The sequence below is a fragment of the Hippocampus zosterae genome, chromosome 5 (assembly GCF_025434085.1).
Source record: "Hippocampus zosterae strain Florida chromosome 5, ASM2543408v3, whole genome shotgun sequence".
Taxonomy (NCBI): domain Eukaryota; kingdom Metazoa; phylum Chordata; class Actinopteri; order Syngnathiformes; family Syngnathidae; genus Hippocampus; species Hippocampus zosterae.
Window position 1 is genome coordinate 6,439,958 of NC_067455.1, and position 15,159 is coordinate 6,455,116.

At 44.5% G+C, this 15,159-nt stretch overlaps 2 protein-coding genes across 4 annotated transcripts in view; both read right to left on the minus strand.

Moving 5' to 3' along the window:
- On the minus strand, positions 1–902 carry LOC127601343 (cortexin-3). The gene has a single exon (XM_052066513.1). It carries the CDS (start codon positions 900–902, stop codon positions 651–653), a length of 252 nt encoding a protein of 83 aa, XP_051922473.1. The 3' UTR covers positions 1–650.
- Positions 903–6,616: 5,714 nt separating this feature from the next.
- sema6e (sema domain, transmembrane domain (TM), and cytoplasmic domain, (semaphorin) 6E) overlaps positions 6,617–15,159 on the minus strand; it is a 103,223-nt gene continuing 94,680 nt past the window's right edge. For all 3 annotated transcript variants that reach the window (XM_052066469.1, XM_052066467.1, XM_052066468.1), the window contains one exon: positions 6,617–9,787. In XM_052066469.1, the coding sequence (XP_051922429.1) occupies positions 8,562–9,787 (1,226 nt within the window). In that variant the 3' untranslated portion in view covers positions 6,617–8,561. The remainder of the gene's footprint in view (positions 9,788–15,159) is intronic.

Below are 15,159 nucleotides of genomic sequence, written 5' to 3' on the forward strand. Positions count from 1 at the left end.
TTGCTTAACGCAAAAGTGTCACTTATTATCCTGTTCAAATCTGATTTAAACCTCATAAGATTACAAATTTGTATCCCCAAAAATCTGACTGTATTTTCTTACGATTTTAACATTGAATCCTGACAAAATCAGACTTAAATCCAGAATGATTACGATTTTTTTTTACCAATCTGCGACCTCATTCCAAATTGCGACTTTTTACATATCGTAAAAATCTGACAGAATTCCTGTAAAATCACGTCTCATTAGACTTTGACTCGTACAATTAATTTTATTCCAAACCTCCCCTCAAAAATATATTCTCATCACACTGCCCCTTTCCCCCCCCCATGAAATAAAAATATATTTAATCGTACCATAACAATTTTTAAAAAATCAACAGTAGATCGACATTATGTGTGTTTAAAGCATGTGGGAGAGGGTAAAAGTTTCTAAAAAATGTTTTTGTTTGTTTGTTTTTTAAAATATGGTCTTCATATATTGTGGATTTTTATCTACTGCGGGTGATTCTGGAACATATCCCCCGTGATAAACTGATTCATTACTTACGGTAAATTTCCTGGCTTTTCGGGCCATACATGATAGTCGGGTGTAGTTGGGATTTGGAAGAATTTCGCCCCTGGACCCCGAAAATTTGAGAACGCCCCGGCTTAGACGATGCGATAGTCGAAGGTGTCCTTCTCGGTGTGGTCAGTCCAGTTGGATGAGGGCATGCTGCGGTAGGGGTCCAGCAGGATGCGGAAGCAGCGCACGATGAGGAGCGCCAGGAAGATGAAGAGCAGCAGCACGAAGATGAAGGCCGCCTTCTGCTCCAGCGTCAGGTAGGACGCCGCGTGTTGTCCGCCGCCCGACGACGACAGCGTGCTGCTGAAGAGGCCCTCGGCCATCCTGGGCACGTCCATGCTGGAGCGTCGCGGCTCCAGCGCTGTGGCCGGCACTCGGTAACCACGCACGGAACACGGGGGTTGTGGAGGGTGGCAGCCAGACGCCTGCGAAGCAGACAAATCAATCAACTGTACATGCAGGTCATAAATGTAAAAGCTAAAAATGCTGACGGACAATATTTAAAAAAAAAAAAAACAGAAAAATCTGCTTTCTTCTCCCTATGGGATACCTTAGCGGCTGGGTAAACCAAAACAGCTTTAGATCACCCACTGGAATCTTAGCTAAGTGATGAACTGGTGTCCCAGGCCTGAAGCAGTACATGGAACTGAGACTCCAAATGAACCACCGGTCAACTCAACAAATTCATTTGACCGTTGCCAAGTAAAGTGGGTAGTGGGTAACTACAAAACTTTAATTGAATGAGTTAATCAATAGATATATGATCGAGGATAGAAACTAAACTAATACACACAAATATCTGTAAACCATTGTAGTGTCCGACTGGATTTGAATGCACCTCACATCGCGTGCTCATCGCTAAGTGTCAATGTTTACTCTCCCGTTTGCGACGGAGACTTGTGCCGCCTCATAAAATGACGGCGTAATTCGTTTGTAGTTTCTTCGCATCTCAAATCAGCGATTGAATATGATTTCAGATAGGCGGTGTTGGGAGCAACTATGTACTAAATTTGCGATACGGTAAACCAAAATGTCGACGGTACAAATCGCCTTAGCCGGCCTTCCACCACACGCGCCAACTTCAAAATAAAAGTTCACTGAGGACGTTGGATTGGCGTCAATTGATTATTTGATAAGATTTTACTTTGAAGTTAGTCGTTGCGTTAGCGGCGTGTTACGTTCCTTGTTGTCTAAATGACGGCGCACACGCCAAATAAACTGTTACTGGACACATAATTTTTTTTTTTAATCCATATTTTGGGGGGTTTGGGGGGCGGGGTACCTGAATGATTGACAGAGTCGTGTGGGTATCACAAAGTGCAAGAGAGTAATTGAACAAAAGACGGTACAGTGATATCGCTGCTACCGGCCCACTTAAAGCACTGAAGAATATCCATAAGGGATAAAAACATTTAAATAGAAAATAAGAACAACGTAATGGCCAAACAATAAAATTCACATTGAATTTGAGATGTAAAAAAAAATGCTGAAAATACAATTACAATTTTTTATTTTATTAAAAATATAATATAACTATAATTTCAAAATCTAAAATCCATCAATTTTCTTACCCTCACAAGGGTTTGCGGGGTATGTGTGTGTGTGTGTGTGTGTGTGTGTACATATAATATAATCAAAACGATCCAAAATGCATAAGGTGTGCACCAAGTGCTCTTGATTAAATGTTGCCGATGATCAATTAAAACAATAATCATTACAATCTATCTATCTATCTAAACATGTATATATAAAATATCATTCATTGTGCTCATCATTCTCACATTAAGAGTCAAGTGTGAGTGTCACTGACCTGCTCCTGCTCCGGTTATTGTTTTGTTGTTTGTTGATGTCACGTCAGTCCGCCATCATGCCGCCGCCGCCTCCGCCGGTTCGATTCTTGAGTCCGCGTGAGCTGGACGCCCGCCACTGCCGCCAACACGTCTGAGTGTCTTTGCGTGCGGACCTCACCCTGGCGCGTGCACGAGTGTCTTTGCGCGCCGCCGCGCTCGCCGGTTGTCTGGCGGCGATGGAGCGGTACCCCGTCGCTATGAGCAACTTGTTGCCATGGCGATCCTCCGGCAAGGTGATATGGCGCAAGTCAATGAGGGAGGGGTGCGGCCCTTGCGAACGTGCACGTAAAATCACTTGCGCGTTTTTCTTTCAAATGAATTGTCTTTGATTAGAATCGGCTACATAAATGGATGACTCGAAGACACCTAGTCTTTGAAGTGTGCATGATTTGGCATTACTTTTGCTCTTTGTGTTTTGGATCGGTATTTGAGATGTTTTTGATATCGGCAGAATCAGCTACAGGGTGACATCTGTGAGATAGTTGTGTTTTTCTTTGATGTTTCTTCAAGGTGCTTCTGATTTGTGTTTGAGGCGGTTTTCCAAATCAGACAATTCAAATCGTTCTTATTTTTCTTTGAGGCAGGCTCAATGTGTCTCAGATTTGTTATTTGGGTGTCTGAAGTGTTTTTGGATGTCAAAGGTGTCTGATATTGACAGAATCAGTTACATAAATGGGAACATCCTGGCACGAGAGGTTGACATCCTTAAGTGTTTTTGTCTTTGTGGTGTTTTGAGTTGTTTTCTAGGTGGGTTTTGACATCAGATAATTCAACTAGTCATTGAACAGAATTTTTTGTCTTTTATTTATTTATTTTTTGCTCTCTAGAGTCACATTTTTGTGCAACTTGACATTCTAAAATCATATGTTGTTCAAATATGGATCTTTGACAACTTTGAGGGATTTTGGATTTGTGCTTGAGGTGTCCTTGACATCTCAGACAACTCAAATAATCGTTGCTTTGCTGTTTAATTTGATTGTTTCTGATGTCTCGTAGATGTTTTTGATGCTGGCAGGATCCACTGCATAGTGACACCCGAGTGCAACATAACATGAGAGCTGATGTGTTTTTGATTTGTCATTTATTTTTCTTTTTGATTTTTTCTTATTTGTTTTTCTGATGTTTCTGAGACACATCAATTAGTCTGTAGCTTTTATTTGTTTTCAATGTAGGCAGAATCAGCTCCATAGAGTGACATCCAAGCACAGCATAGCATGACATCCTAATGGACGTCTTTGCCATTAATAACACCTCAAACAGTTTTTGACATGTCTGATTTTTCATTAACATGTCTTCCATTTGTCTTTAAGGTGCCTGATGTGTTTATGTATTTTGATTTTTACGTAGGGTGTCTTTGACGTCAAAGACACTTCAACAGTCTTTTAATGGCCACTAATGCATCTTGGATGTGTCTAAATGGATGTTTTAAAAACGTATTTTGATGGTTTTTGGGGTGACTTAGCTATCAAATACACTTCAATTTGTCTTTGACATGTATTTTATTTGTATTTGACATGTCCGATTTTTTGGGGGCAATAGACAAGATCAGTTACTAATTACACACAGTTAGGGCAAAGCACGCATACGCATATAGTATTTAATACAATATATAATGATGCCCGGCCCGGCGCCTGAGGTCTGCGGACCAGACATTATTAGATGTACCAAGAACTAAACTGAGGCTCAGAGGGGATCGAGCCTTTTCTGTTGCTGGTCCCTCTCTCTGGAATGACCTCCCACTGAACATTCGGCAAGCCTCCTCGCTGCCAATCTTCAAAACCCTCCTCAAAAACTCACTTGTATTCTTTGGCATTCGACTCAGTGTGACTTAGATTTGTTCTTGGTTTTACTGTTCAGTGCTTTCTACCGTCTTTAGTACGGATTTGTTTTACTGTTTATTGTAAATGTTAAATTGCTCCATGTACAGCACTTTGTATGTAGCAATGGCTGTTTGAAAGTGCTCTATAAATACAGTTGAGTAATATTTGTAGGAGAAATTAATACATGACACATATACGTCTGGGTTTCTCCCGAAGTTAAGAGTTCGAGCACCATGTGAGTGGTGTACTGTGTCTCCCTCTGGCGGCGTAGATTAAGTACTGCAGCATCTTTTTCAGCCAATGAAATGCTACTGAGCCACGAAGACCGCTGCAATGACATGCTTCCGCTTAAAAAAGGACTTATTTCTCACAGGTGAACAACTTTTAACAATTTAAGTTGTGATTTTAGTCCTATAAGAGTGTGACTTTTTGTCAAGGTTATGTTTTTTATTTAAGTTTTTGTCATTAAGTTCTTGAAAAAGGTTTTACTGAAAGACAAAAACATGTTTTTCTTGAAAATGTTGACTTAATGAAAAAAATACTTTATATCGAAAAACATTTTTTTCTTGTAACCGTTTTCTTCCAAATTTCATAAAAAATAAATTTTCTTCACAAATATCAATTCAAATATTTTTAAATGGTGACTTCCTCAAAAAACTATTCGTTTAATCTTTGTTGCATTATTAAAAAAAACATTTTTAAGCAGTCAATTTTTTTTTCTTTGTAGACGTTACACGTCACTGAAGTGTCCCTGGTCTCTGAGGGGACTTCCTGCATTATACGTACACGACCACAAGATGTCACTACACATCCAACAATCAATCATAAAGAACACTTTCAAACTGAACAATGGAGAAAAATAAACACGAACAATAACAAAAACAAATATATTGAAAAAGCAAAAGTGCTTAGAGGGCTTTAGATGACGCCGATAGATAATGAAAATTGGTACACGATCCACCGGGAAAGTAAAAACGAATATAAAACTGGACTATATTAGTTGTTTTTATATTACTTCTCTTTTTTCACTTTTAACACGACAAAGTGTACGTAATTTATTATCTTGTCTTTCATGCGTCTTCCTGTGTGTGTTTGGGAAAGCCGTGATGTCGTGGCAGCCAGCCAAGTCACAACACACAAACGTGCACATTCACTTCCAACATAGGCCAATTACTCGTACAATTGGTCAGGTAAAACAAACACGTCTTAGTTGTTGCGCGTGTGAGGTCCCATTCAAGTTTTTCTTCAGTAAGCACTTACCTACATCGAGGCTCCGTTAGGGTAGTGACATCACTGAGTTGAATTATGAAAACTAAATCAAACATCGTAGAAGCCTTCACAGAGATGTGACGGCCATCTTGGATGTGGTTAGTTCCTGTCAAAGGCCACATAAACAAATCCATTTTACTCATCAATATATTGTGCACTAATTATTCTGCTCATCTAAAAAATTTATACTTATATTTTAACATGTGTTATAGCATTAAATTGTCATTATTTTTTACCCCGCTTTCATTACAACTCGGCTGGGTAGGCAAGCAACAACCTAGCCAGCGCTCTCTATTGACAAGCCACCGCGGGCACACAAAAAAATTGGTTAAAGGAATTTAAATGATCGTGAACATCCGGTTAGCTTGTCAGTAGCACCTTGGCTTTAATACCAACACGTGGGCATGCCAAAAGTATGGTTCTCTCATTCCAATTCAAAAAAGGACCTTGTTACTGTTTGACCACCTGGAACGTTTCAGTTTGAAAAATAACGTCCGCTAACTTCAAGCTCTTTCAACCTGAACAGTGCCCTTTGGTTAAATGCAGCAAAAATTAAACCTGGGAATGATAATGATAACCGAGTGGTAGTAGGAAATAAATTTGCTGCATTTTCTGGTCTAGGTAATGTTAGATATCGGTCATTAGATAATTGGCGAAGGTTTGTTGAAAATACTGTATTTGCTTCAAAATCCATATGACTGGAAGCTATAGCTCTGTGCAAATTATATTTGTCGCCCAGAAACAGAAGTGGGGTGGATCAACCCATTTTTAGGAAAAGAGGGTTGTATTTGTGTTAAAATATTACATCGCAACCCATTACTGCATGGTTTAAACAGTTGCCTTGCGTGCTAAATAAGAATATGGTGGTAAAAATTAATTCTAAAGAGGTCTAAAATTTTGGGGGTGCTTGGATTCACTTTAGGGGTGGTTTGAGGACCCTCAAGAATGGGCTGGACACACAGACTGACAATTTGTCATGTGAGAATTAGAGCCTGTTTAGGTATACCTAAGACTGAGTAACCCAGAACCTCTTGACTGTGAGGCAGATTGACCAACCACTACCAATCCGTGCTGCCATGAGTATGAAATAAGGCACGCACGTACGTACATCTGTGTAGTCAGTATGTTTTTATTTACAAGCATTAACCTCAAAGTGTGTCGATAAGAAGTGCAGCTCTCGCTATTGTCGTAGTTTGTTTTGGGAATGTCGGCCTCTGGCGGTCCAAAATGTTCCCCCTGGAGAAATGTCCATGTCAGCAACAATCAAAATTTCTTCCCAGGGAAAAACAAGAGCAACAAAAAAAAAAAAGACAACAGCGAGTTGTCGGCGTCAGCAGACTGGTGCCACTGCACCGCCCCCCCATAAAAACGAATAATGCAAAAAAAGGAAACACAATAATAAAATTGGCATTTTTTTTTTGCGCAGCCAAATGACAATGAAGTCAGGATGCTGTGATGTCATTTCAGGAACATTTTAGGAATAAGCCTCAAATGTATTTGTTGGTCGGTTTTGAGGGCTTTTTAGTTTTTGGAGAATTTTTCTTTTTTTTTTTTCTTTTTGAGGGGATTAGGGGTGGCGTTTGGGGAGTTTCATGGTTTTTGAGTATAATAAGGCAAAGACAAAAGTTACTTTCTTGCTAATGTCATCACAACTTGACACACACATATGTATATATATATATCTATATTTATATATACTGCAGATTGCATATACTGTATGTGGCTCTACACACACATACAGTATACAGTGCACGCACGCACGCACGCTCGCACACACACGCACACATGCATAATAGAAACACATTCTGTTAGCAACAACGACATCGCAAAGAAAACGAGAACCAAGCGTTGCAGCGCTTCACGTCGCTTCAAGTCTTTACCGCAACTCGGTGCAACCTTCGCGTCGCCGTCAATGCAATTGCTGCGTATTCGCTAATGCGGTAGTTATTGTGGGCAATGTAGCTGTTGATGTCGTCAATGTAGTTGTTTGATGGCGTTACAAAAGGAGTCACTAGTAGTTATCGATACGATCGATGTAGTTGTCATTGTTGACGTCTGTTTAGCTGGTATGTAGTGATTGTAGAAGTCGTCGGTGCACTTTACACTTTGATGTCATTCTTTTTGTTGTTGACGCAAATTGCTAACGTCGCCATTGGTATGGTTGTGTAGACAATGTGTATTGGTTATTAATGTAGTTATTGATGTAGTGGTTATTCAAGAAGTCACTGGTCTTGCTGTTAATGTTGATGCAGCCGCCGTAGTCCATGTAGTTGTTGATGTAGTTGTTCAAATAGGTGTAGATGTACACACCGATGCAGTTTGGTATGAATGCAGTTGTTCTTCAGATAGTGTTTGCGTTGACATTGTCGTCATTGATGTAGTTATTGTTGATGTCGTGATAAGATAATCCGTTGAGATAGTTATTGTTGAAGTCGATGCGGTTATTGTTTTAGTTGTTGACAGTGTAACCGGTATACGTGTGATGTTCGGTCGTTATTAAAGTGTTTGTTGGTGTAGCTGTTATTGTTGTTGTAGTTGTTGATGTCGACATTGATCTAATTGTTTTTGATGAGTTGACTCCACATAGTTGTGGTCATTGAAGAAATACTGTTGATGACGTGGTCACCCAAGTCGCTGTTGTTGTTGTTGTTAACGTCGTGGTTGATGTCGCCCGTTCCTGTAATTGTTCACGTAGATATGCGGTGAGTGATGCAATGTCGTCACTGATGTAGTTGTTGCGGAGACAATGTAATCATTGCTCTTGCGGACTGGAGTCGTGAATGCAGTCGTAGTCGTTCACGCAGCTGACGTGACTACAGTATTCATGTCGTGGTTGGTGTAGTTGTTGACATAGTTAGGTTGTGATTAGCGATTCAGTTTTTGACTCAGGAGTGGCTGAAGTTGTTGCGGTTGCACTTTGAGGACGCCATCAGCTGTTCTGCGCTGCGTTGCGTTGCAAGGTCAATGTAGTGCGTCACGTAGAAGAGAACAATACCAATATGGTACAAAGATAATTCCCCACGTCGACTTGAGGCGCCGGTCCGTGTCTGAAATGCCGTCAGTAGTTGAAATTGGCGTGCGGGCTGACGGGCGAGGAGGCGGGAATAAAGAGCGGCTTGGGCGGGGCGTCGGATTTTAGGGGGGGCCCCCTTCGCATCCCTCCGCCGCCCCTGAGGGGGCCTTCCTGCTGGGCGGCGTTGTAGCGTGCCAAGTACCCGGGCGGCAGGAGGGGAAAGTGGCCGTCGCAGCTTCCTGTGGAGTTCATGCGCGCCAAGAGGGGCGGCGGCTGGTGGGCGACTCCCATACGTTGGCTGAAGCTGTGATGGCGAGGGAGCGCCGCCCCGCCGCCGCCGCCGGCACCCATTAAGGAGTGCCTCTGGGACGAGGACTGGCGGCGCTCCAGCGTGGACGTGTGCGGCGCGGGCGGCGGCGGGTCCGGGGGGACGTCCATGCGGCGGGTGAGGCTGTCGCGGGGCAGCGTGGACGAGCTGTAGTAAGGCGCCGACTCCGTCTCGGGAATGTGAGGCTGGACGCGGCCGGCGTAGGCCAGGTGCCCCGCCGCCGCTGCCGCGCCGCCAGTGTGATGCCCCCCCGACGGGCTGATGAGCTGCGGCGTCTTGGCGCCGCCCCCCTCGTGGATGTGCTTGAGTAGCTCGTCCAATGAGGTGACTTCCATCACCTTGTGGGCGTAGCCCGGGTGTTGCGGCAGGAGGCGCTCGGCGTTGTGGACTTTGCGCTCATCGGGATGGCGCGACGCCCCGTAGGGGAACACGTGGGCCGACGGCGGCCGCGACGCGTTGTTGCAGTTGTGGTTCTTCTCCCACTGGTTTCGGAAGGCCTTCATGCTCTTGATGGGCAGCTCGGGCGTAGAGTCTGGCGTGGGCAGTCCAGAGAGTTCCGAGGACGAGCGCAGGTGGTGGTGGTGTGGCAGCACCAGGTCCCCCATTGACATGGCATGGTGGGCGCTCCTCCTGGGGGCCTCCTTGGAGAACAAGGAGCTGTAGATCTTCGGGGAAGATGCCTCCAGCTTGTCCTCCTTGCCGGCGCCGCCCTCCAGGAGGCCATTGAGCTTGGCCAAGCTGCGCAGGGACAGCGCGTGAGGGATCTGGACCTCAGGGTCCTTGGAGAGCTTGCGGGTCTTGTGCCCCGTCCGGTTGCAGTAGCAGGATACCAGAAAACCCGAGAGGAAGGCGCCCAGCACAAAGGCCACCAGGACGCACGCGATCAGCAGCGTGTAGTGGACGCTGTGGTTGCTCTTGTCCGCTTCGGAAGGACGGCGCACGCCTGAAAACGACACAAAATCATTTATTCGTTCTCATTTGCAAGGTTTTTATTGGGACCAAAAACCAACAAGATCATTTAAAGTAAAATGTTTAAAAATTATTCTCTTTAAGGGAATAAAAAAAAAAGACAAACCAACTCTTATTTAAAAAAAAAAATCAAAACATAACACCGTATGTTTTGTGGACTCATAGTCAAAAAATCTTTTTTTTTTTAAAGTTTGGCTCGTCATGCGACTAACAAAGGTGCGTCTTGTACAAATTTAATGGAGTTTAACAGCCCAAATCATCATTCCCGCATCGTTTTAACTTTCTTCTGGCAGTTGGCCAGCAGGTGGCAGTGATGCGCCAAGATTTTCCAACCGTCAAAAGAAAGTAGAAGAAATGGATGAACAAGAAAAAGGATCGGAAGAAGATACGGAAGGAGAAGAAATAATAGGAGTCGTCATGACAACTAATGTATGACATATTACGAGTTCAGCATGTGGCTTCCTTTCGCCACAGTCAGGATTTAGAGTCACCCCCCCCCCAAAAAAAAAAACAACTAATCTCTCACCAGGATTCCAGCTTTGGCACAATGCAACATGGGATTCTCGTTCAGGTAAACCAAAAAAAAAAAAGCAGCCCAGATTGGAACCCATCACCTCTCATCTTTGAGGCAGACATGCTAACTAATAATAATAATAATAATAATAATAATAATAATAATACATTTTATTTATAAGCGCCTTTCAAGACACCCAAGGACACTTTACACTGCCATGCTGCGCTTTTGAGTCATTTTCATCCATAACTAGAGCAATACATGAGAATTCATGCTCTTGATTAAAAAAAAAAAAAAAAACCTCATGGAGGGAAAAAGGATTGTGAGGGAAGGACAATTGAGCCATCAGCAGCTGTCAATCATTCGTGTTTCCCCACCTTTAAGCCCCAGCAACACAGAAAATGGCCGCCACTCAAAAGACTCAATATGGACTTAATTGATAGTGTGTGTTGTGTACGTGCGTGTGCGCGTTTGTGTGTGTGCGTGTGTGTGTGTGAGTGTGTGTGTGTAATGCTTTAAACGACCTTGGTCCACACTGCCGACCATCTGGGGTGTCACGTCTCCCCTCTACGCCGACGCCCCCAAAAGCCAACATGACACATTAGTGAGTGTGTGTGTGTGTTTGTCTCATTAGCATATGCCCCCGCGCGTGCCTGCGCGTGGTCCAAAGCAACAGAACTGCGGCTAAAATCTTTACCGAGGAGTGAAAATGATGAAGTCCAAATGATGTGAATGATCATAACGGGATAATGATCGTTAAGATGATGACTCATCACGCTCGCTGATCAATAATGAACAATACGCAGCGGAGCTCAACTTTCATCTTTTTTTTGGGAGGGCATGAAATGAACACTGACGAGATCGCTCGCATGCACGACGGGGGGGGGGGGGGGGGGCGTTTGGGCGTAATCTTGAATTGACAAAAATCTCTTCAAGGGCAAATTAAAAATCCGCCGCTGACAAAAACGTGAACGTGTGCGAATGATTCAGAGCCGTGTCCCAATATTTTCGCTCAAATCGTGAGCAAGGCGTGGCGGCGGTGAGGAAATTAGGAGCAGACTCAAGATTATTTTTCACAAGTGCGCAGACAAAAGTGTGCGACTCGTTTGTAACGCGTATGCGAGTGTGTGTGTGTGAGAGGAGAAAGTGGTCGTCATGGCAACCGTGGCAGACAACGACGTCGACTCCCAGGAGGCTTTGCAGGCCTCAAAGTGTCAGACGTCTGCTGACAGATAAAGACAGCGCGAGGAAGAGCAACATCCAAGCAAACCGCATCAGTCGTTCTTTTTTTTTTTTTTTTTGTCCTCCTTGGTCTCTTCCTCGGTCTATCGTTTGAGCGCACGCAGTTCCTGGATGAGTTCCATGAATTAATTAGTCAAATGACCACAGAAGCACATTCAAATGTCATCTTTTCAGCCATCCATTAGACAGTGACAAATTGACACCGAGGCGCTTGTGATCATCCCAGGAATTCGGCCGCTTCAGAGATACGGTATGCGTTTCAAGTCGGCACGCGCGGTGTGTCGGCATGCATCTACGTATGCGTGAATGAATGCGTGTTTATGTTGAAGAGGGAGGGAGGGGGGGGGGGAGCGGAGAGCAAGATGTGATTGATGGGACGTCACTTGAGAAAATGTTTTGAAGATGCGAGTATCAAGTATCAGCACACGTCCTCCCCGTGTCGTGGGAGGACAAACAACAATCACTTGAAATGAAAACAGACGCGGCGCTCGTCTCTCTGCTTTCCATCAACTGAGTGAAAAAAAAAAAAAAAACAATAACAGTAAGTCAGGGAGGTTTTCCTCACGCTCGGTGACTCCATGTCCTTGAGAAGACGGCACCGGTTGTGCGGAAAAAGCACAAAGTGTGGCGGGACTTGACAACGGGTGGAATGATTGACAACGGCTGCAGTGGGAATCGTTAACTCATTGTTGACTCCTTAATCTTAAAAATCTGAATACTTTGGAGTCAGCCAATCCTCCATTAAGCCTCTCCAGTTGGTCCAGAATGCTGCTGCTCGCCTCTCGACATAACTCCGACTCTGGCATCACTTCACTGGCTCCCTATCCATTTTGGAGTTCTTTTTAAGATCCTATTATTTGTTTGTCAAATCTTGAAATGGCCTCGCTCCACCGCCCCTACACACCTGCCTCAGGTCTACGGACCAAATATTATTAGCGGTACCAAGAACTAAGCAGAGGCTCAGAGGGGACCGAGCCTCTCTTTGGAATGAGCCCCTCCCACTGAACATTCTCTATCCTCACCCGCAAATAATCGATGCCTCCCCGAAAGGTTCATCATTGCTGAACGATGCGACAAAATGGGCAGCAGAGCCCTCAAAAATGAGAGGATCACAAACACCATGCTTCTCGCACATACAGAATCGCGAAGCCATGTTATTTGAACAACTCTATTCAGTCTTTCAGTGGCCCGGTAGTCCAGTGGTTAGTACGTCGGCTTCACAGTGCAGAGGTACCGGGTTCGATTCCAGCTCCGGCCTCCCTGTGTGGAGTTTGCATGTTCTCCCCGGGCCTGCGTGGGTTTTCTCCGGGTGCTCCGGTTTCCTCCCACATTCCAAAAACATGCGTGGCAGGCTGATTGAACACTCTAAATTGTCCCAAGGTGTGAGTGTGAGTGCGAATGGTTGTTTGTTTCTGTGTGCCCTGCGATTGGCTGGCAACCGATTCAGGGTATCTCCCGCCTACTGCCCGAAGACAGCTGGGATAGGCTCCAGCACCCCCCGCGACCCGAGTGAGGATCAAGCGGCTCGGAAGATGAATGAATGAATGAATGAATGAATATTCAGTCTTTCAAATATTCAACACAAACAAACCACCTTCATGTGAGACAATAGCGTAAGCTAGCATGCGTGTTATTCAGACTGACGTAACGTCATACACGGGCAAACCAATACGCACGCTGATACTTTACACAAATGGTCGTTCAACTCAGCTATTGGCGTAAACGCACAAGAATAAATGTTAAGGGAATGCAGGCAAATTGTAATGATGAGTAGATGCATCGGGAGGGAAGCAGACACATACTTTCACTTTTGAATTTGCATGAAGTGAACCACCCAAAAAAGAGAAAATCTCATCTCTGGATGAATTAGGCCTAACAACGCCAATATTCCACCAGAGGGCGCTAATGTAATGCTTCAATTGCTTTTGGCCTGAGCAGCAAATAGCGAGTAACAAAGGCTGGAGTATCAACAAATAAAAGATGGATTCCCCAAAAGAAGAAGAAAAAAAAGAAAAAGAAAATCTGACAGTAGCTTGTTAGGACTGCAATCCAACACTCCCCGACAGGAAATGGACTCACATGCCCCTGTGAGCGCTAAATAAGTATCACAACATTCGCATTGTGAGGCGGGACTGTTGTGTGAATTCCAGCAACAAAAAAAAAAAAGTTGAATTTCTAGTCAAGAGCTGCTCTTTTAATAAAGTCAAAAGAGTTCAGTAATTAGTGGGAGTGAATGTGAGCTCAAGAGGGCGTGTAATTGTTCCGTAATGACTTCTTCATCCTGACAGCAGCGCCGCCTCAGGCTTTGTTTATGCGCACATGCAATCGCGGCGCAACGCCGCTGTGCCGCTCGAACAGCAAATCTAAACCTTTCTATTCCACACGCACGCACACACACGCACACACACGTCTCTGGCAGAAGAGAAGTTTAAGTTTCCACATGCAAAAACTGAATTCAGGTGGAGGGGATTTCAGGAGATAATCAATGAGCTCATCCAATATCTAATTTTTAAATATAAAAGCACTTCGAGGTCGATGTAAAGACATTGATAAATCTAACGTAAATGCTGGGGTCTGACTGGCTGCTGTTTAGCGTTAGGTAGTCATGGCATCGGTCAGTTGCGTTGCCTGGGTCGTGCTAGCAGTCAGTCGTGTTAGCGGTGAGTTGCGCCGGTGGTCGGTCACGTTAGTTAGTTGTGTTAGCCGTCAGTCATGTTCATGGTCTGCTGGGTTAGGGGGTCAGCCGTGTTGGTCTATTGCGTAAGCGATCAGTCGTGTTCGCAGTCAGTCGTGTTCGCAGTCAGTTGTGATAGTGGTGTTAGCAGTGAGCCATGTTAGGCGTTGGCTGTTTTGGCGGTCAGTTGTTGTAGGCGGTGTTAATGGTCAGTCATACTAATTGTGTCGGCAGTTGGTCCCGTTATCGGTCGTGTTCGAGGTTTGCTGTGTTAGCAAGTCAGTTGCATTAATCGGTCATGATAGCAATCTGTCGTATTAGTACTGTTCGTGCTAGGTCGTGTTAGTCAGTGGTGTTAGCAGTCAGTCGCATTATCAGTCAGTTGCGTAGGGGGTCAGACGCATAAGTCAGTGGTGTTAGCAGTCAGACTCGTTAGTCAGTTGTGTTAGCTGTCAATCGGGCTAGTGGTCAGTTATGTGAGCGGTCAGTTGCATTAGTCAGCGGTGTTAATAGTCAGCGAGGTTAGCAATCGGTGGGTTTGGCGGTCAGTTTTATTGACAGTCCGTTGCGCTAGCCATGCTTCCTGTCAGTCGCGTTCGTCGTGTTAGCATTCGGCTGTTTCGGTTGTCAGTCACTTATGTTAGCGATTGTGTTGGCGGTCAGTAGTGTTCGTCGTGTTAGCATTCGGCTGTTTCGGTTGTCAGTCACTTATGTTAGCGATTGTGTTGGCGGTCAGTAGTGTTCTTCGTGTTAGCATTCGGCTGTTTCGGTTGTCAGTCACTTATGTTAGCGATTGTGTTGGCGGTCAGTAGTGTTCTTCGTGTTAGCATTCGGCTGTTTCGGTTGTCAGTCACTTATGTTAGCGATTGTGTTGGCGGTCAGTAGTGTTCGTCGTGTTAGCATTCGGCTGTTTCGG